Source organism: Myxine glutinosa, chromosome 1 (genome assembly GCF_964187855.1).
Source record: "Myxine glutinosa chromosome 1, kmMyxGlut1.1, whole genome shotgun sequence".
Lineage (NCBI taxonomy): Eukaryota > Metazoa > Chordata > Myxini > Myxiniformes > Myxinidae > Myxine > Myxine glutinosa.
Window position 1 is genome coordinate 177,068,116 of NC_136261.1, and position 26,060 is coordinate 177,094,175.

The following is a 26,060-nucleotide window of genomic DNA, read 5'->3' on the forward strand; positions in this document are numbered from 1 at the left end:
ATTCACCCCAGATCCACCTTGTTTGAAATTCCAACTTCTTTCCTGGAAGTCCTGGCAGTGTCCATATGTTTTATACCTCTCCCATGCCTCCCCCCCCCCAAAGCCCTCTCCCTCCGACAGATCTCTCGATGTCTCGATGTCTCTCGGTCCCTGCTCTCAAATGCTGTGCTTGTGTCCTTCCCCCTCTCAACCCATCTTGTCTACCGCTCCCCATGTTATATGTTTTATGTGTCGGTTTGTCTTTCTGTGTGATTAATGTTAGCTCTTTCACGAGCCTCGATCTTGTATACAAAAAAACAAAAAAAAAAGTTTGTGTAGTTTCAGAGGGAAAAGCAAATTCCTATCTTGGGGGTCAAACCTGGATCCACTTTGACCCCCGATAAACCCCCTTAGACCTCCATTTTTTTCAATGCCGTGAACAAACTTTAGTCACAACACAACAAGTATCATTTGTGTAAAGTTTGGTCACAATCCCATCAGCGGTTTCGGAGAAGTTGCAAGTGTTTACAGACGGACTGACAGACGGACGACGCGCCATCGCATAAGCTCCCCTGAAATGAGTTACAGGTGAAATGTTCCAGGTGAGCTAAAAACACATCCATACCAACATCACCATCAACACAATCAACAAAATGGGTCCAAACAGTATCCTGTGCACTAACCCCCCACCCATCAATGACAGAAAAATACTCCTCAGGTCTGATCATGTTCACCTTTCACGTCTCCGCTGTGTACACCACCCACAGCTTTTACAGCACAAACATCGATGATACCACTGATGACACGTGATCTCTGCCAGGCAATGAAAGACATTATGGAAGACCACATGATCCTGTCTCCACGAAGGCAAGAGCATAGCATCTTATATGTGAGGGATCTCTGGGTCGCTCCCAGGAGAATGACTGGCTGTCTCTGTCTCCGGTCTTTTCAAGCAGAACTGACTGGGCCAACAACAACAGATGGACTGAGAATAGTCTGATGGGAATCCTTTAGCCTTGTAGGAGCGAAGCAGGCTTATGGAGAATAGCAGAAGTTATTTTATGGAGAATATATGTCTTAAATAAATATATAAATATGGAGTTAGTTTAAATGGTTAGATTAGAATAACCTTTCCTTCCTTCAAGCTCCAGTTACACTCACATAAAGCGAGACATAAAACCATCAAATGAACTACTGTATAAGTTTGGTGTTTTGGCAAATATATTTTTATGAAGTGAAAAACCATTGCATAAGGTAAGGATTTTGAATATCTTGGAATGTTTAAAGCATGATTGGGGCAAAGACATCAGGATGTACCTGGTATTTTCTCCACAAATGCAGTCCAACCTTTTTAGCAGGTCATCATTGTAAGCCTGAAAAGGCAGAAACAAAAGAGGAGATCAAGATATTTGAATGAATGAATGTTTTTCATTTAATAAATACACAGCAAGACATTTTCAATTGAGGAAGAGAAGCAGGAAAATGAGAATTTTTATTTTTCAAGTTGTACAATGTACTCCCATTAGGTGAGAGAGAGACCACTCATGTTTTCATCTTCAGATGCATAGGTCTGCCAAAGCAGTTTCCGAGGCTATTGGGCACAATCCTGGATGAGTCGCCACTCCGACGCAGGATACTCGAATGGCTCATTATTCCCAATCAATCTGGCTCATTCCCAATCATTATTTTGCTGACCTCGGAAGGTTAACAGGCTGAGTTAACCCACCTGGTGTTAATTCAACGGCATGACAGGGGCTTGAACCCAGGACCCTGAAATCTCAAGCCTGCCACCTTAACCATGAAGCAAACGCCAGGCTCCATTCGGTGAAAACACCTGATAAGATAAATCTATAACCCGAACAGTATTCACATGTATATCATTGAATCATTCAGGAATAAAGTATGTGGAGTAGTTCATGAAACATCAATATTAACATTCCTCCACTTAACTTGAAAATATACAGCACAGCTCACTGTGAATCTTTACCTCTGTCACCAAAGGTAGATGGAGGTTATGTTTTCACCCCCGTCTGGCTGTTTGTCTGTCTGTGAACAAGATATCTCAAAAAGTTGTGGACGGATTCAGACGAAATGTGGCGGAGAAGTAGAATATATGACAAGGACGAAATGATTAGATTTTGGTGAAGATCCGGATTCGGATCCGGCTAGTAGAAATATTAAGTGATTCTTCACCATTGGGAGATCGGGCTAAAACCGACATACAGCAGGATAGCTCAAAAGGTTATGGACGGATTCGGACAAAACTAGGTGGAGAGGTTGGGTGAGTCACAAGGAAGAATTGATTCGATTTTGGTGAAGATCTGAATATGGATTCGGATGAGATCATTATTTAATTTTAAGTGATTATTCACCATTGAGAGATCGGGTGAAAAGCAATGCATTATATAACATGATATTTAGTGTTGTGGACGAGTTATGACTAAACCTGGGGGATGAGTTGGTTAGGTGACAAGAACAAGCAATTCGATTTTGGGATACAAATCAGTGGGATACAAAATAAACTGTTCAGCCTGGCAGAGGTATGCTGAGTGCCGTTCTCGTATCCCACAAGTTCATAAATTCCAGGTACTGTAAACTCCGATGAACTGAGAACATGTTTGGAACATAGGGAGCACTTGCCAATGGTTTGTCACACGACACTCTCTTCTGAGTTTGATCAACTTTATTACTCCAAGAGGGATAAGTCTTTTACTGGTTTCAAGCACCATTTCTCAAAAAATCTGGCACAAGTGAGACTTTCCAGGGACAAGATCTCACAAAGCACAGCATAAAAGGTCTGATGTACAGGAAAATGTTGTCGGAAAATAAACTTATTGCTCCTTTCACATGAGACAGTAACTAAATCAAATGTAGAGCACACAGGTCACTGAATAATTAAGCTCAATTTGACTATGGTACTTTGACAGACTCGATAAACATGGCACTGGATAAAGAAAAATATTTACAATGATCTGGTACTTTAAGAATGCCATGCTGGAATCATACTTGGAGGTTCCCATGAGCAACCCTTGCATAATATTATTGAGCAGAATTATTGGAAACCCTCAACAGTGGCCTCGTAGTAAATATAGTGTTGTACTTGCACTTACTTGGAGCCCATGACATGAGTTTGATGTCATTCCTAACCATCATTGTGATCTTCATGAGGGTCAATCAGTCTTCAATCAAAAAACAAAGTCTCACTTCATGAATGATGGATACACACATGTGAAAGTGCATTCACTTACCTTTTTGGTCCATTGAATGAATGAATGAATGATCGTTTTGAGGCCATTTTTCCCCGCTAAGGCGGGGGTTAGACTTGCGGGCCCCATGACCTCATGGTTCCCTTTTTGAGGCAGTTTTTATGGCCGGATGCCCTTCCTGACGCCAACCCTTAGTCACCTCTTACGATGAGCAGGGATACGGTGTACCTATTCTAAACCGGGGTACACACCGTGATCATTCATCCCAGCAAGCTGGTACTCAATTTGCCGACCTCGGAAGGATGACAGGCTGAGTCAACCCCCCTGGTGTTAATTCAGTGATCGACCGGGATTCGAACTCAGGATCCTAGGATCCCAAGCCGGCACCCGAACCACTAAGCCAACACCAGGCTCCGTTGTAATCCATTGTCTTTCCATTTTTCCATTTTGTCTTTCCATTGTCTTTTTTCCAAGTCTTTCCATTGTAATCCTCATTTTCGAAGCGTTGTAACATACACTGTATCTTTACCATCAACCATAATATACAACAGGCCCTCAAGTCGACAATTAATGCTTAAATAGTGACAGACTCCGCTGATCTATAAAAATTTAAAATGACAACTTCTGTATTATGTTTATGATAAACCACACCTGTAGAAAAGAAATGGCTTCCAGCTGATGGAATTCATTTTGTAGTGTTGAGTTTGCTTGACGTAGAGATTCCATCTGCTGCTCCAGTTTCTCTCTCTGCTTCCCAAGCAGGGAAAGCTTCTCCATTTGCCTTTTGTTGATGTGACTCTTCATCAGATCCACAGATTCATTCACAAATTCGCACAACCTCCGTCGTTTCTCCTCCAACATGTCCTCAGCATTTCTGCCTGAGTTCTGTGAGGAATGATTGATTGAAATATTTATTTTTTTAAAGAAATCAAAAAACCCTTAGAGAAAATGTAGAAATTAACAAAAGGTACAATGGATTATGGCTAGATTGGAATGGGTTCCAGGAATGTGTTTTTAAAAAGAAAAATGAAGTGTAATTGGATGCTTATTTGCAAAACTAATCAAGTCCAGGAATCCAATTTCAATCTTTAAAAAGTCAAAATTAACATTAAATAATTTTAAATTAAAAGTCTCGCCCCAAAGGAGTTGCGAGTCTATTGTAACGCCCTTTACAAATGCTGTAGTACAAACTTTAGACGTGCTCACATTGTAATGGTACTGTACATACTTTACAGATGATATAACATTCTAAATAGTACATACAGGCAGCAAATGTGTCTAGTGGCCCCACCCCCATCAGGTTGATTGACAGTTGTAAGTTGTAGTCCTACCCACTCCGTTTCCTTCCTAGTCCTTCCTATTCCTTAACAAAGGAATGCAGTTAAACATAATTTTTGCGGAATCCTTTCAAGCTATTAAAATTACGATAGCAAAGGATGCAGCACCAAGTAAAACTCTGTCGGATGGTACCAGAGTCATTGGAATTGAGAAAAGTAGCTCGGAAATATGCCATCTGAAGATTATTATTATTATGATGAATGAGAAAAAGATTTTCTGGTTTTCGCCGATCTCGGTTTTTTAGCTTTTGTTTTGCTTTGCCATGGTCTGGGGTACTGAAAAGAGATCCCTGCCTCGACAATTAGCTGAATGGACTAGGTAGGCTCTCATATGTAGCCTAAGCGACCTTTTGGAGAATATACTCCAACTTTAGTTTTGTATATAGTGGATGGGACAGACATTTCTTTCCATGCCATCCCTACATAAAGAGTACTAGCACGCTCTGATATTGATTTTACACGACAAATTAGCATTACTACAGGACATCACGTTTTTAGATGGAACTGATTGTATTGACAACGCCCCCCACAAAACTAAACAAATAATAATATACACCTAAGTTAGGAATTCTCTTCTCATCCACGAGGAGGGGAGGTGGGAGCAGTTGGGGGAATTATTTTCTTACACATGACTTGCCCATGGGTACTCCAAGAACGTGCAAAACCTGTGGCCTTAACACATTGGCCACGTCAGTTTCGATTTGATAAGGCTCAGACATACACATACATACCCACAGACAATTGTCGGATGGTGTTTGTTTGTTTAATTAATGAATTGATTAATTGACTGATTGTTACCCTCGCCAGAGGAGAGGGTATTGCATTTGAGTCCGTTTGTTTGTCTGTCTGTCTACTTGTTTGTCCGCACAGAATAAATACGATTTTCTCTGCAACCGTTGGTCTGATTGACAGGAAATTTTCACCATAGGTGCACCGCCACCTGTATAATTTTTTTATGATAAGTATGACGTCATAGGTCACGTGGTGTGGGGCACCATCTTGGAAAAACCGAAAAGGTTTGCTCCTCTATATCTCCGAAAACGCTGCATAGAAAAAATTTGAGACATGGCTCATTGTAAAGAACTCTCCATAGGGAATAACATTTGTTAATCATGATGTGTCATAGGTGCTTCCATTGACATCATAATTCGAAAAGTACAAAACTTCATCCGATCAAGATGAAATTTATTGAGCGCCATCTAGGAATAAATTGGCGGAGAAAAAAATAATTATGACGTCATCGGTCACGTGGTTCGGCCACCATATTTGTTTTAACACAAAAGCCTTAAAAACCACTAAAAACACATCCTGGCGAGGGTCTGCAATCTCTGATTGCTCTTTCTTGTTTGTTTCTTGCTTCATTTTGTTTGCAGAATTGGTGCATTTCTAAAAATTTGATAGCATACATCATCAATAAACAACCATGACTTATTTGAAGAGAAACATAACGATGAGTGTGAACACCTCCCTCAAGTGCATTCCTTTTTCTAAACGGGGAGGGGTTGGAGGTGTGGGCATGACCCCCTTCCCTACCCCACCCCTACTATGCTATGCTGTTGGCCACGTTTGCCCATAATAATCTCAGAACATGCAACTTGGCTCACTTCTGCAACACGGGTTTCTAAATATCTGAACGAATAAATTAATTTTAATGTTCAAAAAGTATATTTCACGAAAATCAGTAAAGAATTTTATTTTTAAGAATAACACTTTCACAATTTTGTTTGGTTGGATCAATACAATTAGATCATTGTGGTGATGTAATTAAATGGCTCTGGGTTGGTATTCAGTGGTGAGTGTGTGAATGGATGGAGATTGCCTGAGATGCTCAGGAGATGAATTAGATTAGCTGGAAGTTAATGAAGCCCAATGAAGAACATTATGTTTTTCACAAATGGTAATTTCTTTCTTTGTAAGAACACCCATTAATTGGTGCTTCTTACCTGTGTTTTCTCTTCCTCTTCCTGAACCTGCTGTAGTTGCGACGCAACGCTCTGCATTGACTGTGTTACATGAGGATATTTTGCAGCCAAAACACCCTGCACAGAATAAAGAGACAACATAAATGAAGAATCGTGCACCTCGGTGGATCTTGCACAAAATGATACAAATATATTGTTGCGGTTTTGAGTTTGCACAATAAAGGTTAAATTTCGCCCTCATAGTTTAGTCACACAACAACACGTAGCCTCGCGATAGTTCAGTTATTTCTTAGTATGTGTAAGCATAGTCCTTTTCCTGTGTTAGTTTTGCGTTGAGTAGACTAATGAGAGTAGGTCCTTCATTGCCTTATGCCGCCTTTATTGCCTTATGCCGCCTTACGCCGCCTTACGCCTCCTTACGCCGCCTTACGCCTCCTTATGCCGCCTTACGCCTCCTTATGCCGCCTTTGGCTTTTTGGCGCGAATTAACACGAGGCAGGCCTGGCAAATCGAGGCAAGACCGAAGGAGGGTGGAGGAGAAGCAGACGGTAAGAACGAGCCGCCAATCAGGGCTCGAAGGGAGTGGCTGTGGCACTGCGTCACAGGGTGTGGTTCGAACATTCGAGAGGGCTAAGGGGGTTGGCCATATAACCCGTTGCGTGAAGCCCCCACCAGAGTTATGGGAGAGGCGCTTGATGAGAGTTGCAGTTCTGTGGAGGGAGGCGCTTGAACAAGTTGGAAGTTCTGTTGAGTGTTGAGCAAGTTACGAGTTCTGAGAGAAGACGCGCATGAACTAGGCTATAAGCGCTCTTACGAATTAAGCACTCAGTTGAGCTTGAGGCAGAGCCTCCATTGGGTTACGCGAGTGAGAGCGCGCCGGCAACTAAACACACTGTGGAAAACCGCCCAGCCGCGCTGAGAGACGCGTACATTTCCCTCCCGCCTGCCTCATCTGCCCTTTGTTCGAGAGACGCGCTACAAGTATCCCTTCCACCGCCTACTTGCCTTCATCACGGGACGTGCTGTGACCGGGGAGAGCCACGCCGGGCGGGGCCATTCCTGGACGACCAAGGCAGCGCGTGAACATCATCCTACCTTCATCACAAACTGGTCAAACAAGTGGAACATGTCTTTCAATCCTGACAAATCTAACACTCTCACTTTGTCTCTCAGAAAAGACCATCTGGGCAACCCTCCCATCTACTTTCTCAACAATCCTCTCCAAGAAGTTCTATCACTCAAGCTTTTAGGTCTCACTATCTGCCAAGATCTTTCCTGGGAAAACCACATTTCCAAGCTGGCCTCCAAAGCCAGTCGCCGACTGGGCATCCTCCATCATGCGAAGTCCTTTCTGGGCACTTCTGAGCTCCTCACCACATAAAAAGCTTTCATCCGCAGCTCAATGGAATACTGCTCTCCCCTCTGGGCTGGTGCTCCCGTCTCACACCTAGCTCGGCTTCACGCAGTCGAAACCGAAACATTCAGAATCCACCTCTTTAAATCCCCAACTTCTTTCCTGAAATTCCTAGAAGTGTTCAATTGCTTTATACCGTGTGCCCCTTCCTCCTCCCCCAGCTCTCCCCCTTCCACAGATCTACCGACATCCCTGTTCTCTGCATAGAAAATGTCGGATAGTTCAGTCCTCATTGCACAATAAAGACATGGCTCATGTCTCTCAGACACTCATTCTCTCAGACAAGCGCGAACTTGGAAGGAACCTGCAAATCCAATGTGGATTGCCTACCTATATTAAATTGAAGCAGAGTTGAATACGGACCTTGATTCGAAGCAGAGTTGTGTTGTGCTTGTGTGCTTCCCTCTCTCCCCCTCTTGTCTCCCACTCCCTTCATTTTATGTGTCTGTGCATGTTTTTCATGTTCAATGTGTTAGCTCTTACACGAGCCTCAATTCTGTATTTTAGGACCCATGGGCTGATGCCGCCTGGTCCAGTTGCAGAATCAGAGTCGTGGTTTGAATTGCAGAATTGCAGATGCAGAATCATTTAATCAGTGCCTTACCACTCAATGGTGAAGAATCACTTGAAAATTAAATAATTATCTTATCCGATTCCATATTCAGATCCTTACCAAAATCGAATCGATTCATCCTTGTCACACACACACACAACCTCTCCACCAAATGTTGTCCAAATCCCTCCATAACTTTTTGAGATATTCTGCTGTGTATCGTTTTTGGCCCTGTCTCCCAATGGTGAATGAATAATAACTAATAATAATGGTGAATAATAACTTCAAAAATTATACTAGCCGGATCCTGATCTGGATCTTCACCAAAATCTAATCATTTAGTCCGTGTCACATACACTACCTCCCTGCCAAATTTCGTCCGAATCCATCCACAACTTTTTGAGATATCTTGTTCACAGACAGACAAACAAACAGACAGGGGTGAAAACATAACCTCCATCCAACTTCGGTGGCGGAGGTAAAAATAATTATTACATCATCCATAAAATAACCACTTTTACCTCTTCCACCGAAGGTGGATGGAGGTTATGTTTTCACCCCTGTTTGTTTGATACAATGATATTTTTTTAAGTTATGGACAAGTTATGACTAAACTTGGTGGACGAGTTATGACTAAACTTGGTGGACGAGTTGGTTAGGTAACAAGAACAAGTCAATTACATTTTGGTTCAGGTGCGAATCCAGATCCAGCCTATCAGTGGGATACAAAACATATACTGTTCAGCCTGGCAGAGGTATGCGCTCTACCGAGTGCCGTTCTAGTTTTCACTGATTTACTCACCTTTAGTTCAGTATGAGCAATCTCCACAGCAACAACGTTGTGGTTCTGATGTTGTCCCCCCGTGCACATCAAGCACATCAAGCTCCCATCGTCCTTGCAATAAAGTTGGATTAGCTTTCCATGTTCAGTGCATATTAGGTCCTCAATCTTCACTCCTGGTTCCACCAGTTTGTGCCCTTTCTGTTGATGAGGTTTCACATGTTGCTCACAGCAGAGGATCTCACAAGGGACACACCTCTTGACTGCCTCTCCATTACAAAGCTCACAGTAACTGCCAGTGCCCCCTGATTTCACTTCCTTCTTAACATTCACATCACCACATTCTGCATCTCGGACCTTGACTCCCAATCCTACCACTCTCTTTTTCAACTTAATCTTTTGTACTAAGTTGGCAATGATCACATTATTTTTGAGCTTTGGTTTTTGTGCAAAAACCTCATGGCAATGTGGACAAAAACAGGCTGTATCTTCTTCCGTGCTCTCCCAGCATTTCTCTAAACAGACACAACAAAACGAATGGCCGCATGGCAAAGAAATTGGCTTCTTGTAGAGTTCAAAGCAAACTGGGCATGTGAGTAAATCCAAACTATCTACAACATCAGAAGAAGAAGCCATCTTCTTTGAATCAGAAGTGTGAAGCAGAGTTGAATTGAAACCTGCAAATGAAAATTGAAAATTACCAAAACTTAAACGAAATAACAAGTATCTACAATATAAAACAGAATGTCAGTTTGTGTGTTTGTACAGATATCTGTCGCCCTCCGTAGGGGTAGGTTTTAAAGGCCAATCTTTTAACACGAATGTGTGTTCACTATGGTCTATTTTTGAGGATAAAACAAACTCGAAAAACGTTTTCAATAAAAGAGTAATTATGTGTCTTCGATTGGAACTGTAGATGGTGGCTTGCAAATCGAGCCTCAAGGGCGGTGTACAGAAGCGTTTTTTAAAATAACAATAAATACAAGGTGCAGCGGGGTGAAAAATGCTGCACGTGATTTGCAACACACAAAGTAAAACAAGTGTTCATTTACATCCGTAGGGTGTCTAATAAATAAATAAGATATAAGCACACCTGACACTAGGGCGAGGCTTCAGACGTCAGCATGCTCACGAGGCTGTACAATCGAATAAACTGTTCCAATCCGTCATTTTTGATGGGCTTTTTACGAGTATTCACATAAAGAACAATCAGGTTCGGAATAATCATTCGGAGTATAAAATGAAACTACGACCTGGATAAGAAGCCAATCAAGATGTGCACTCAAAACTCATCCCAAGCAAAGGTAACATAACAGAGTACCAGGTTTCTGATACAGAGTCAAACTCGAGGTATGCGCTCTTGGCCCTATGTTCATTATGCGCTCTTGACCCTATGTACTCGAGGTATGCGCTCTGAGACAGTCTTAACTAGCCTCTGTTTACTCTTAACTCGTCGAGCTGTTATTTTGAACATTATTTTGAACATGTTAATGTGTCAAGAGATTGTGACCAAACTTTTGTATACAGAGTCAAAGCTCGTGGAAGAGTGAGTGAGAACACTGAATGAATCAGGACGAAACAGAACGAAAGGAATCGTAGATAGAGGGGGGAAAACACCAACAGCAGATATGAAGGGCAAATCAGAGGGAGACTTGGACAAACAATCGGTGTGGGAAGGAATGAGGGATAGTGTAGGACACGTAGGGTGGACATGATGGGTATAGTAAGCAAACTCTCAGGAAGGAAAAACTGGAACTTGGAAGGAAGAAGGGTGAGGTGTTAACGAGGGAAGAAAATATAATGGTGTTAGATGGGAAATGATCTGAGACAGTGGTGAACAGATGTCTTGAAGACTTGGACGGAGGAATAAGATGGAAGAGAATGTGGAAGTTGGTTCCACAAGCAGGAAAAAAAAAAGAGGAGCAATAGAGTCGAGGTGTGCAGTCATTCTGTGTTTTGGAAGTTTCACGAGAAGGGGGTTGATGGTGAACCAAGTGTGCCCTGCAGCAAACTGGAGGAAGGAGGGAGGCAAGTACAGAAAGGGAAGAGGGTACAAGAACAGAAAGGAGGGAATAGAAGACAGAGACCACCGATCCAACAGCGAAGGCGAAGTCATAGGACATCGACTCAACTTCATCACAGAAGATTCCAATAATCTTAAAGGCCTTGGTTTCCACGATGTGAGGCAGGGGCACCAGTCCAGAGGGAAGAGAAATACTACATTAATACATGGATGAAGGCCATGTTGGTGGTTAGGAGTTCAGGTGTGCCAAGTAAGGACTTTGTACGATGCAAAATTCCCAGTTGGCGGCTGGCTTTGGAGGCCAACTTTGAAATTTGGTTTGCCCAAGAAAGATCATGGCTATTATTGAGACCCAGGAGTATGTGTGACTGAACTTCAAGAGGATTGTTGAGAAAGTATATGGGGGGGGAGGGGGAGGGGGGGTTATCATCTGGTCCATTGAATTGAAAGACATATTCCAAGTGTTTGACCAGCTTGTGATTTTGTCAAGGTTTGAAGAGAGGGAAGAGCTTTGCCTACCTATATGAACTTGTGTCTACAACAGCAGAAATAGCTTATAATGAGTTTTCATAAGTAAACTATGACCATCTAAACTATGACTGAGTAAGAGTTTCAGTAAACAAAGATCTAAAGGTACACCTGCTATTGGCCCAAAGTTATAATGAACATTTCAACCCTACATGCAGGAGGAGAGAGAAGATTAAATATGTGAAAGAGTTTTCTTATCTTGGTTGGGTGGTTGCCTTTGTGCCCCTGTATGATGTTTATCATCTCTGGATAACATTGTGCTTATCTGCTCTGCCACCTCCCTTAAAACTCTTGGATGTACAGTACTGTGCAAATGTCTTCGGCCATGTTGTAAATAAACATTTTTATTGTCACATTGACATATTTTGATAAATAAAAGGTGTTATAATGATCATGTTTTATTAAAGAAACAAACAGTAATTGTATTTTACAATACAGTATTAATGTATGAAATTTCAATATTTGGTGTAACTACTATTTTCATGCAAAACTGCAGATATATCCACTTTGGAATTTTTCCTGCATTTTTTGGAGAAATACCATTGGGAGGTTGTTCCATGTAATCAGCAATGTTTCCCATAACTTGTCTTTTGATTTTAGTTGTTTCCCATTTTTCCCCTATCCAAATAATCTCAGACAATTTATATGATGTTAAGGTCAGGACGTTGAAGGGGGCATCCTTTCTCACTGATTAACATCCCAACTCGGATGTGCTTGGGCAGATTTCAGTCTCTTGGCTCCATTAACTTTATGCAGAAAGAGTGTTTTGATAGCAACTCGCCCATGAAGACCACATTTGATAAGAGACCTTCTGACAGAAGACGAGTCCACTTGAACCCCTCATGTCTGTACCAGTTCGCACCGCGGAGCGAAAGGGGGACTATGGTTTTACCCTCCGTCCGTGTGTGCGTCCGTGCATGCTTCCGTCCGTCCGTGCGTGCATGCGAGCGCACGTGCACTGCAATATCTTGATAAAAGTAAGCGAAGGACCGAATTCTAATTTGGTGTGTGGGTGCAACTCGGCATATGGAAGAACCCTATTTAAAAGTAGGTCGCCACGTCAAAATCCAAGATGGCTGTCACCATATCTAAACCTTGAGCGCGATATCTTGAAAAGTAAATGTCTGAACCTTGTGAGCGGAATATCTTGAAAAATAAATGAACTACTAACTTCTAATCTGGTGTGTGGGTAAAATCTACGCATAAGGAAGAAAGCTATTGAAAATTGGGTCGCCACGTCAAAATCCAAGATGGCCGCCTTGCGTCTTCCACTTTAAACTATGACTGAATAAGAGCTGTTATTTTGAACATTATTTTGAACATGTTAATGTGTCAATTTGACCTTCTCACATCACTTCACCAACGGGGGACCTAGGCGTAACGCTTGTTTTCTTTATATTTCCCAAGGAACTTTTATTTAAGTATTGCTCATCTGTTTTGCTGTCTGTCAAGAACAAACAAATCAATGCTTGAAGAAATGAAGACACAATACAGTATGTTAGAAGCACAGATGACAAAACAGAAATTGTTATACTTTGGACACATCATGTGTGCCGAAAATGAAAGTACAGAGAAATCAACCATGCTGGGTATGGTTGAGGGAAGAAGAGAAAGAGGCGGACTTATTTGTGCTGGATGGATGGATGGGGGTAGAGTCTGCAACTAAGCTGTCTCTATCAGAGCTTTGGGGAGTAGTGCAAATAGGGATGTTTTTGGACAAATATGATCATTAATATCACCAGAAGTCCAACATGACATTAAGGGAACTTGATACCAAGATAAGTGGTTTCTTCACATCCTCCACTCCCATCTGGATCTCTTCCAAAACCCCTTCCTCACCTCTGAGATAGATACTCTCAGATATTGGTACATCTCCTGGCTGTTCTTATGTCAATATTGAAGCAAAATAACTACTGTACTTCATAACCCTGCAATCTCACTTTCATCACAAAGCAAGGCAATCTCCCTGTGCGATTTCTAAATGGGCCCACACTTGTCAACTTGTTATTTTATGAACATTGTGCTTTACCCTTATGTACTTAAATAATCTTGCGAATACGTTTAATAGTCTTGGCCATATCCTTCTCATAATCGCTTTTGGCTTGCCAAGTTATTTTCTTAACTAGCCTCTGTTTACTCTTAACTAGTTAAGCTGTTATTTTGAACATTATTTTGAACATGTTAATGTGTCAAGTTTCAAAATTTTCCAATCAGCGGTTTCCGAGAAATATGTTTTTACATTATTTGAGTTTAATCCAAGATGGCTGCCATACCACGTGACCTATGACATCACAATTATCATAAAAACATTCAACACGGGTGTCAATCCTACACTCAAAGTTATATCTCAATCGGACATGTGGTTGCTCAGAAAAACGAGGTTTAGCCCATATGGATGGAGAAACTGAAAACATAATGCCTCCTGCCACCTTCAGGAGGGGGGTGGGCGGGGAAGGCATAAAACATTATATATATATATATATATATATATATATATATATATATATATATATATATATATATATATATATATATATAATAATAATAATAATAATCATACATTTATTTTATATAGCGCTTTTCAAGAAGCCCAAAGGCGCTTTGACAGAGTACAAAAAAACAAGTACAAAAAGACAAAAATCAATAGGTAAATAATCAAAGCAAAAGGAAGGAGAAGGAGAAGAGATAGTCAGGGGTTAAATGCTGTGGGTTAAATGTTGAATGCAGTGTTGAACAGGTGGGTCTTGAGTGATGTTTTGAATGTGGTGAGTGAGGAGGAGTCTCTGATGGTGTGAGGTAGTGAGTTCCAGAGGGTGGGAGCAGCGATGGAGAAGGCCCTGTCCCCCCAGGATCTGAATTTGGTCCGCATGGGGGGGGGGGGTCAGGAGGTTGGTACCAGCAGAGCGGAGGTTGCGGGTGGGAGTGTGTCTGGAGAGGAGGTCAGTAAGGTAGGATGGGGCCAGGTTATGGAGGGCTTTGTAGGTCAAGAGGAGGATTTTGTACTGGATTCTCTGGGGGATGGGGAGCCAGTGAAGCTTGTAAAGGACGGGGGTGATGTGGTCACGGGTCCGGGAATGGGTGAGTAGACGGGCAGCGGAGTTCTGAATGTATTGGAGTTTATTGGTGATTATTGAGGGCGAACCAAAGAGGAGGCTGTTGCAGTAGTCAAGACGGGAGGTGATGAAGGCGTGGATGAGGGTTTCTGCAGCCGTGGAAGAGAGGGATGGACGGAGACGGGCGATGTTTTTCAGGTGAAAGAAGGCTGTCTTTGTGATTTGTTTAGTGTATTTGTCGAAGGAGAGGGTTTGGTCAAAGATGATGCCAAGATTCCGGATGTGAGGGGAGGTGGATACTGGGAAACCGTCGATGTTTTTTTTTTGTTGTTGTTGTTTTTTTTGTATACTGAATCGAGGCTCGTGAAAGAGCTAACATTTATTTCACAAACAAATCAACCAGACAAACAAAATATACAAAAAGAGGGAGCGGAATGACAAGATGAGGAGAGAAGGGGAAGCACACAACCACAACATTTGAGAGCAGGGAGAAGTGTGGGAGGGAGAGGGCTTGGGGGCAGGAGGCGTGGGAAGGGGAGGGGGGGGGGGGGAGAGGTATAAAACACAAGGGGACCGAAATTAGCGGGGGTAGAAAAGATCAAGGTTTTGGATGGGGGAGGATAAGAGATGGTGGTGAACAGCTGTTTTAAAGACCTGGAGGGTGGAGTGGGATTGAAGAGAGTGAGGGAGTTTGTTCCAGAGGCGGGAGAAAAGAGGAATGAAGGAGTGAAGGTGAGCAGAAAGTCTTGATTTTGGCAGTTTAACCATAAGAGGGTTGCAGGCAGATCTTGTGCGACCTGTAGGAATATTTGGGGGACAGAGCCCAGAGAGGGCTGGGGGGGCAAGGCCAGAGAGGAGTCGGTAGTAGACGGAAAGACCACCAACCTGCCTGCGGTGAGTGAGTGAAAGGCCCTTGGAGTTAGCTTCATCGCAGGAGATTCCAATGATTCTGAACGCTTTGGTTTCAACAGCGTGAAGACGGGCTAGGTGTGAGGCAGGAGCACCAGACCAGAGGGGAGAGCAGTATTCCATAGAGCTGCGGATGAAAGCCTTGTATGTGGTGAGGAGCTCAGGTGTGCCAAGGAAGGACTTCGCACGACGGAGGATGCCCAGTCGGCGACTGGTTTGGAGGCCAGATTTGAAATGTGGTTTTCCCAGGAAAGATCATGGCAAATAGTGAGACCCAAAAGCTTGAGTGACAGAACTTCTTGGAGAGGATTATTCAGAAAGTGGATGGGAGGGTTTTCCAGTCGGTCTTTTCGGAGAGACATCGTAAGAGTGTGAGATTTATCAGGATTGAAAGACATGTTCCATTTGTTTGCCCAGTCTGTGATTTTGTCCAGGTCTGCAGAGAGTGAGGAGGCTGCAGACTGCCGATCTGAGGGATGAGGAATGGAGCGACAGAGAGTAGAGTCGTCAGCAAAGAGATAGAGAGGATTTTCAAGAGAGTCAGAGAGATCATTGATGAAGACCAGAAAAAGCACAGGGCCCAGAACACTACCTTGGGGAACTCCAGCCTGAACAGGAAGAGGAGATGAGAGAAACCCATTCAGGGCCACACGTTGACTACGACCAGAGAGGAAGTCCGACAGCCATGCGTGGAGATTTCCATGGATACCAAAGGAGGAGAGTTTGGTGAGCAGAGCAGGGTGCCAGACCGTATCGAAGGCACGTGAAATGTCAAGGGAGACAGCTCTAATTTCCTGTTTGGCGTTGAGGACCTCCATCCATTGTTGAGAAAGCAGAAGCAGCATGTCCAGAGTAGAGTGACCAGGTCTGAAACCAAATTGATGATCAGAGATCAAGCCATTGGAGAAGAGGAAAGATTTCATATCTGAAGCAATGATGGATTCCATGACTTTGCTGATAATGGGGAGAAGGCTGATTGGTCTGTAGTTGCTGGGATCTGTTTTTGCACCTTTTTTGTGCAAAGCGGTGATGTTGGCTGATTTCCAAGCAGATGGCAGATGACCTTGAGCAAAAGAGAGGGTGAAGAGAACAGAAAGAGGGAGTGAAAGAGCGGAAGAACATGATTTTAGGACCCGTGGGCTGATGCCGTCAGGACCATTTGCAGAATCAGAGTCGAGGGTTGACAGAAACTTTTCCACCTTGTCAGGAGGAAAGGACACAGAGTCCAGGAGCAGATAGGTACGACTGGGTACGGTGGGTACAGAGAGGGATGGGTTTGGGACACAAGATTTAGAAGATGTGAAAGAGGGCAAAGTTTATATTGAGGGCAAAGTTTTGAGGGCAAAGTTTATATATATATATATATATATATATATATATATATATATATATATATATATATATATATATATATATATATATATATATATATATATATATATATATATACATATATATATATACATACATATATATATATACATATATATACATATATATATATACATATATATATATACATATATATATATATATACATATATATATATACATATATATATATATATACATATATATATATACATATATATATATACATATATATATATACATATATATATATATATATATATACATACATATATATATATATATATATATACATATATATATATATATATATACATATATATATATATATATATATATATATATATATATATATATATATATATATATATATATATATATATATATATATATATATATATATATATATATATATAAGATTTAAGAGATTACTATTTAAGACACTAATAAGTTAAAAACATTCAATAATTAAATATAGAAATGTGAAATGTATGAAAATGCAGAGCAGATTGAAGACAATGGAGGGCTTTTGTTTTGGCAAAGCAATAATATTGCACCATTTAAAGCATGTAGATTTCAAAAGGGTCAGAATCAAGTCATGAACTAGAAAGAGCAGAGATTGCAGCCCCGCGCCAGGACGTGTTTTCAGTATTATTTAAGGCTTTTGTGTTGAAACAAATATGGCGGCCGAACCACGTGACCAATGACGTCATCATTTTATTTTTTTTCCTCCACCAATTTATCACCAGATGATGCTCAATAAATTTCATCTTGATCGATTAAGTTTTGTACTTGTCGAATTATGAGGTCATAATGGAGGTTATTCCCTATGACATCATTAACATGTTATTCCACATGGGGAATTCTTTACAATGAGCCATGTCTCAATTTTTGATATGCAGCGCTTTCGGAGAAATAGAGGTGCAATGTTTTTCCAGGGTGGCACCCATACCACATGACCTGTGACGTCATAATTATCATTAAAGAATTCTACAGGTGGAGTTGCATCTATTAGTCAGGTTCACTATGTTTTTTCGTTCAAAATCATGGTAGATTAGCAAAGCTATACATTTTTGGAAACGTTATTACATGGAAAATCTGAAAATCAATGTTTACATTTGCCAATTCCAACCAATTCAATTCGACCAATTCGACCAATTCCATTCGACCAATTCGACCATTCGACCAATCGCTTCGATCGACCATTCGACCATTCGACCAATTCGATCGATTCGATTCGATTCGATTCATCGAATTCGATTCGATCGACCATTCGACCAATTCGATTTGCCAATCAATTTGACCAACCCTGGTTTGGGCTAGCGGCTAGGGTGCCAGCTTAGGATCCCAGGATCCTGGGTTCGAATCCCGGTCGATGGCTGAATTAACGCCAGGGGGGTTGACTCAGCCTGTCATCCTTCCGAGGTCGGCTAATTGAGTACCAGTTCACTGGTAATTCCCTGCTTGTCGTAAAAGGAGGGTTGGCGGCAGGAAGGGCATCCGGCCGTAAAACATTGCTTCAAAAAGGGGACCAAAAAACAACAACAACCACGGTCCCCGAAAAAGGCCACCCCCGCTTTGCGGGGAAAAATGGCCTCTAAATGTGGTTATTTTATTATTTATTAATCAATTTGACCGACCTTTGCTTGTGTGGAACGGACTGTGAAAACGATGCGGACTATATTGTCGGATACAACACACAGGACAGTGATGACGAACTCTAAATGGCATATTCTGTAATCGTGTATGTTTGATGCCATTGACTGCCTGTGTATATTTTGTCATTGACTGCCTGTGTAGATGTGAAGTTATACTGACTGCATGTGTATATGTGATTTTGCTGACTGCCTGTGTATGTTTGGTGATATGAATTATTGTGACACATTTTGATGTTATTAACTGCCTGTACAAAATGATAACATGTATTTGATTATGCAACTTATCACGAATATAAAGACAGTATTTTGCAATTCAAAACCTTTGATTCGTGTCTTACCATTCCCCATAGCACTAATTTGATACTTTCATTGGATTCCTTGTCCCTGAAAATATAGGTTTAGTATATTTTTTAAAGTTTTTAGGGTAATTAGAGGCAGAAATAGAACAAAATATGTATTTTACAGTGGCCATTTTGAAAATCCAAAATGGCCGCCATACAGGTATCTCTCCAAATGTAAACATTGATTTTTAGTTTCCTTATGCTATAACCTTTCCAAAAATGTATAGGTTTGCTAATCTACCATGATTTTGAACGAAATATAATTTATTGACAAAGTGAACCTGTCAATAGGCAGGTCGAATTTCACCTTTCACATAGGGTGAAATATGGTGAAAATTTCCTGTCAATCGGACCAACGGTTGCAGAGAAAATCATATAAAAAAAGGGCTCAAATGAAATACCCTCTCCTCAAGCGAGGATAAATATACTGCTGAATTATGCAGTTAGGGTTAGGGCTGTATATATTACTAGCAGAAGTACCCTGCATTGCCGGGCGGGGGAGGGAAGGGGGAGGGGGAAGGGGAGGAGAAGGGGGAAGGGGAGGAGAGAGGGGGGGAGGGGAGGAGAGGGGGGGAGGGGAGAAGAGGGGGGAGGGGGAGAGGAGAAGGGAGGAGAGGGAGGGGGGAGAAGAGGTGGAGGGGAGAGGAGGAGGAGGGGAGGGGGGAGGGGGAGAGGAGGGGAGGGGGGAGGGGGAGGGGAGGGAGGGATGGGGAGGGCAGGGGGGAGGATGGGGAGGGGAGGGGGGAGGAGGGTGAGGGGAGGGGGGAGGAGGGTGAGGGGAGGGGGGAGGAGGGTGAGGGGTGGGGGAGGTGGGGGGAGGAGGGTGAGGGGTGGGGGAGGTGGGGGAAGGGGGAGGGTAAGGGGGGAAGGGGGAGGGTAAGGGGGGAAGGGGAGGGGGAAAGGGGAGGGGGAAAGGGGAGGGGGAAAGGGGAGGGGGAAAGGGGAGGGGGAAAGGGGAGGGGGAAAGGGGAGGCGGAAAGGGGAGGGGGTAGGGTGTAGGGGGAAGGGAGGGGGTAGGGTGGAGGGGGCAGGGGAAGGGAAGGGGAAGGGGGGGAAGGGGAGGATGGAGGGGGGGAGGGCAGATGGGGGAGGGGGAGGAGAGGGGGGAGGGGGCAGGTGAAGGGGGGGAAGGGGAGGATGGAGGGGGGAGGGGAGGGGGAGAGGGGGGAGTGGGAGGGGAGGGGGAGTGGGAGGGGAGGGGGAATGGGAGTGGGAGGGGAGGGGGAATGGGAGGGGAGGGGGGGGGAGGGGAGGGGAGGGAGAGGGAAGGGGAGGGGGGAGGGGAGGGGGAGGAGAGGGAGGGGGATGGGGAGGGGGGAGGGGGAGGTGGGGGAAGGGGAGTGGGAGGGGAAGGGGGAATGGGAGGGGGAAAGGGGAGGGGGTAGGGTGGAGGGGGAAGGGAGGGGGTAGGGTGGTGGAGGAAGGGAGGGGGAAGGGGAAGGGGGGGAAGGGGAGGATGGAGGGGGGGTGGGGAGGGCAGAGGGGGAAGGGGAGGGAGAGGGGGGAGGGGAAGGGGGGAAGGGGAGGATGGAGGGGGAAGGGGAGGCTAGAGGGGGGGAGGGGAGGATGGAGGGGGAAGGGGAGGATGGAGGGGGGAGGGGGGTGGGTTACATTACATTACACACACACAAACTGTGTTTTATGTTCAATGGTCTGGCGGCGGGGATGGAACATCACGTGATCGCTCTGAGCAAATCAGCGCGCTGCTCTGCCACCGGCTCAGATTCCGTGTATAATATTCCTCGCTGAAAAAAAATATGGATCTAAAGATGAAAGAAAAAAAAACCTATGTGGTGTGAATGGTAATGTTCCTCGCTGAAATGTGAAAAAACGCAATCGCTTTTCGCTCTGAATTACGTGCGAACGCGTAACTGTGAGTTTATGGCGGCAAGGAACATCACGTGATCGCTCTGAGCGAATCAGCGCGCTGCTCTGCCACTGGCTCAGATTCCGTGTATAATATTCCTCGCTGAAATGCGCTGAGGTAAAAATATGGCAAAAAAATATTATGAAATAAAAAATTTTAGGTCGGCCATGCTCTTCCCAGGCTCAATGGCCATGTCTATGCCAAATATCAAGCACGTGAGCCTCTCCGTTTAGGAGTCTATCGGTAACATTACACACACACACACACACACACACACACACACACACACACACACACACACACACACACACACACACACACACACACACACACACACACACACACTGTTTTATATATATATAGATAGTTAGGCAGTTAGTTAAGGTTAGGGTATGTAAATATATTAGAGCTCATTTTGCCATAATATTTGAATTTTTATTGTCGTATTTTTATTTTGTCACATTGTCATATTTTTATATTTATTTGTTATTTAATTTTATAAATTCTGATGAGTTCCACATCTATTTTGCAACTATACTGACCCAATTTATTCTAGATATTGGCCACTTAAATAATTAGATTTAAAAACTGTACTTGATGTGTAATTTGTTGGAATAAATAAGTCCTAGTTCCTGTATATGCCTCTATTTAAACCCAATCCGCACGTCATGCACCTTCTTAAAACATTTCAGCTCATAAATGTAAATATGCCTCTATTTAAACCCAATCCGCACGTCATGCACCTTCTTAAAACATTTCAGCTCATCTATCTATAATTCCAGTAATCTCTGTGTGTGTGTGTGTCTGTGTGTCTGTGTGTTTGTCTGTGACCGCTGTTTCTCGACAACCACGGGTCCGATATACTTGAAACTTGCCAGGTATATTGCTGGGGACCTGAGGATGTGCCTTTTCAAGGTTTCATATTAATCGGAGAAGTAGTTACCGAGCAATGGCGATTTAGCCGTTCGCCGTTCGCTTTGACTTTGCGAATGGACCAAACCATTTCATGTAAATAGAGGGGGGGGTTCTGTGGTCGTTACTGCCACGCGGTTTGGAATGTTTTTCCGAACGGGCACCCACGTACGGGCACGTCCTAGTCTATCTATAATTCCAGTAATCTCTGTGTGTGTGTGTGTGTCTGTGTGTCTGTGTGTTTGTCTGTGACCGCTGTTTCTCGACAACCACGGGTCCGATATACTTGAAACTTGCCAGGTATATTGCTGGGGACCCGAGGATGTGCCTTTTCAAGGTTTCATATTAATCGGAGAAGTAGTTACCGAGCTATGGCGATTTATTTACCAAACTCCGCAAGCCGTTCGCTTTGGCTTTGCGAATGGACCAAACCATTTCATGTAAATAGAGGGGGGGGATTGTCACCGTACTCGCAAGCCGTTCGCTTTGGCTTTGCGAATGGACCAAACCATTTCATGTAAATAGAGGGGGGGGGGTTGTCACCGTACTCGCAAGCCGTTCGCTTTGGCTTTGCGAATGGACCAAACCATTTCATGTAAATAGAGGGGGGGGGGATATAATTTTAGATATATATATAGTACGGGCATGCCCTAGTAAATGTAAATTCCAGGTAAAATCACAAAGTCCACATGACCTAATATCTCTGGAATATCTAAGAATATTTTTGGCCATTTTAAAATGCCATTACATGTCATATGACTTGCCTGTGTTACTAATCCTAACGAGAATATTTAATAAACGTAATGTTATACATTTGTTGTTAGGAATACATTGTGTAACTTCATTTCAGGAATCAGTTTTAACAGACCAGCAAACATGTTCCATGCAACTTTTCTACTGCACAAGTTCTTTCAAAATATGTCATGGAAATAAAAATTATTATCCAGATTATTAGTGAATTTTTTTTTTTATTGTTGGATCATTTGCTTGAAATTTTCACAATGAAATTTGTTTCTGACATTTTTTTAATCAACATACCTGAAAACCCCTATATACCCATTTTCATGCTTTTTGCCAGAAATTAACATGTCTTTCACATACCAGGTGGGATGAGTCAAAAAAAAACAAAAAAAAAACGTTAAATAACACAAGGTTGGCAAAATGAGTACCAGCTTACTGGAAACAGGGGGAACTGCATCAGTGTCACAGCTGGGCTCTCAGAAATTTGCTGCATACAAGCCACAGGCTGCATACAAAATATTAATAAGTTTTTTGTGCCTGTTTGTGTCTTTTATGACGTCTTTGAAACAGTAAGTTTCCTTTTAATTGTAATGATTTTCAATTTTGTTTGATTACCAGAGACAGATAAACTTACTAATACTATAAAACTATTATCTCAGTCCTTTCAAAGCTTCAAAAAGGTCACCGAAAAACAACAACAACCACTGTCCCCGAAAAAGGCCAACCTCCGCTTGCGGTGAAAAATGGCCTCGAAAGGTGGGGGTTTTTTTTCTGCGCATGCGCCATCGGGACGAATTGGGAGGCAATGCACTGTTAAATTACAGGTGCGTTTTCCGTGTTCAAAATATAACATTCCAGTTCGATAAAGTTGTTCCACGATGATAAACGGACGTTTGTGGACACATAGACAAGGTGAACCAACCGCTTACCCACGCTGTAGGCTTCATGCGTGAGGTAAAAACGGACAAAAGCGCAATTCCCACAATTAAACATGTACATTCGTAATGAGGCCTACAAACGCATAAATAGGCCTAATGGGAAATGAGGCCTAAACCCGAAATGAGGCCACCGACAGCTGCACAGTGGGGTCTACGGTAGCCCGCTTGAACTGTACCTGAGTGTATATTATTTTGATTTCCTCAGACCTGGTCACCCTATACTTACCACAAGCTCGTCACCAAATCGCACCCTCCGCAGTCTAAACCTTCCTTTATTATCAGAGTGAAACAAACACGATCATTGTATATTTCTCACAAACAACTTCATTCTCATTAATAACCTGGTAATTCCTTAACACGCTCACGAGTACAGTAACACGTTACCTTTCCTGCCGATGACGTCGAAAGAAACGTGAACACGTGGTATGGAGCGAAAAGGGAGGAGACGCCTACGGTGACGTCATGAACAACGCGATGACGCAATCTCGCAAAACGAGTGCGTGTTCACCCGCGCATTACACAAGGAAACGCGAACGGTAATCGGTAGCGCGCATACCTCCGCCAGGCTGAACAGAACAGTTTACGTTTTCTCAGTAGTTCGTCTGACAAGGGGAGATTCACCTGTCTTTCACTTCACTGGCGGGAGCTGCAAATCTCTTGTGCCAAGTGGAGGGCCTGACGCTCTTGCCAGAATTGCACCTGAGACTTGTGCCACGCAAATTCCTCCAGGCCCAATTCCTTTTATAGTCAGGCAGTTTATGCCCAGATTTGAGAATGATGTGGACGTTCCGGGAAAAAGCACCAATTATTTTCCACGGGCTACCCATTGCCTTAGCTTTCAATTTTTAACAGGGCCAATTTCCTCAAGATGCAGTATAGCAGCCATCTTGGATTTCCAAGGCAGCCCCTAAGTAAAAACCTATAAGTACCAATATCTCTGCTTCCAAGCCACTTCGGCTCTCAACCTGGGTGTCTAAACATACATGATTATTTGCTCTCAGATTAAATCTACAGTTCCATTATGAAAATATGTGTTGATATAATTTCTAATCATTTTCTGTGTTTTATGTCTTTTCAGATACCGTAAACTACCAACTTGGATTGGATCAAGTCTTTCTATGCCAAGAAAAGACTGCGGAGCCTCTGAAATTGCGGAGCCTTTGGCCTCCAAAGCCAGTCGCCGACTGGGCATCCTCCGTCGTGCGAAGTCCTTCCTTGGCACACCTGAGCTCCTCACCACATACAAGGCTTTCATCCACAGCTCAATGGAATACTGTTCCCCCCTCTGGGCTGGTGCTCCTGCCTAACACCTAGCTCGGCTTCACGCTGTTGCAACCAAAGCTTTCAGAATCATTGGAATGTCCCGCGATGAAGGCCTTTTACTCACACCGAGGGCCTTTCACTCACTCACCGCAGGCAGGTTGGTGGTCTTTCTGTCTTCTACCGACTCCTCTCCGGCCTTGCTCCCCCAGCTCTCTCTGTGCTCTGTCCCCCTAATATTCCGACAGGTCGCACAAGATCTTCCAGCAACCCTCTTATGGTTAAACTGCCAAAATCAAGACTCTCTGCTCACCTTCACCCTTTCATTCCTCTTTTCTCCCGCCTCTGGAACAAACTCCCTCACTCCCTTCAATCTCGCTCCTCCCTCCAGGTCTTTAAAACAGCTGTTCACCACCATCTCTTATCTTCCCCCATCCAAAACCTTGATCTTTTCTACCCCCGCTAATTCACCGCAGATAAACATTTTTGAAATTCCAACTTCTTTCCTGGAATTCCTTGCAGTGTCCATATGTTTTATACCTCTCCCACCTCCCCCCAAGCCCTCTCCCTCCCACAGTTCTCTCGATGTCCCTGCTCTCAAATGTGTTTTTGTCCTTCCCCCTCTCTCCCCATCTTGTCTACCGCTCCCCTTATTTTGTGTTTTATGTGTCGGTTTGACTTTTTGTGTGATTAATGTTAGCTCTTTCACGAGCCTCGATCTTGTATACAAAAAAAAGAAAAGAAAAAAAAAAAGCCCCCTCAATTCAAAGTGAAGTGGGGACGAGTCAGAACCATACAGTCCCTTTCTGAATAATGTCAGTGCTTTTTCAGAATCCTGGGCACACTACCAGTGGCGCTTCACTTTGGAGAAGACATGACTGTTGGTGAACTGGTACAAAATGAGGCTGCATGGCACAAATCTTGCTTTGTGAAGTTCAATAAAGAGATGCTGGAGAGAGCTAATAAAAAGGACAGGGATGATAAGCACAGTGGACAGTACATCTGGAGCTGGAGAGAAACGACCTCGGTGTTAGACGATGAGCCAAACAGCCTGCTTGCTTTGTCAACAAGCGGATGGACACCTCCATGAAATCAGAACTCTTGGAGCTGATGGGAGCATGAGACAGGTGGCCGCAGAGCTACATGACACAAAATGAATGGCTAGGATGGAAGGTGGAGATCTGGTTGCACTTGATGCCAAATATAATCTTGAGTGCTTGACCACACTACGAAATCACTACCGATCACTGCTCAGGCAACATGAGGA

At 43.2% G+C, this 26,060-nt stretch overlaps 1 protein-coding gene across 4 annotated transcripts in view; it reads right to left on the reverse strand.

Annotated features, from left to right (window-relative positions):
* LOC144892654 (E3 ubiquitin/ISG15 ligase TRIM25-like) overlaps window positions 1–26,060 on the reverse strand; it is a 43,184-nt gene that overhangs the window by 12,913 nt on the left and 4,211 nt on the right. The window contains exons 1-5 of one of the 4 annotated variants that reach the window (XM_078780454.1): window positions 23,918–23,970; window positions 9,214–9,869; window positions 6,466–6,561; window positions 3,837–4,070; window positions 1,297–1,352 (exon numbers count right to left, since the gene is read on the reverse strand). In XM_078780454.1, the coding sequence (XP_078636580.1) occupies window positions 1,297–1,352; window positions 3,837–4,070; window positions 6,466–6,561; window positions 9,214–9,828 (1,001 nt within the window). In that variant the 5' untranslated portion in view covers window positions 9,829–9,869; window positions 23,918–23,970. Of the gene's footprint in view, window positions 1–1,296; window positions 1,353–3,836; window positions 4,071–6,465; window positions 6,562–9,213; window positions 9,870–23,759; window positions 23,971–26,060 lie in introns of those variants that run through there. The other 3 variants (XM_078780462.1, XM_078780470.1, XM_078780477.1) reach the window with 3 other exon arrangements.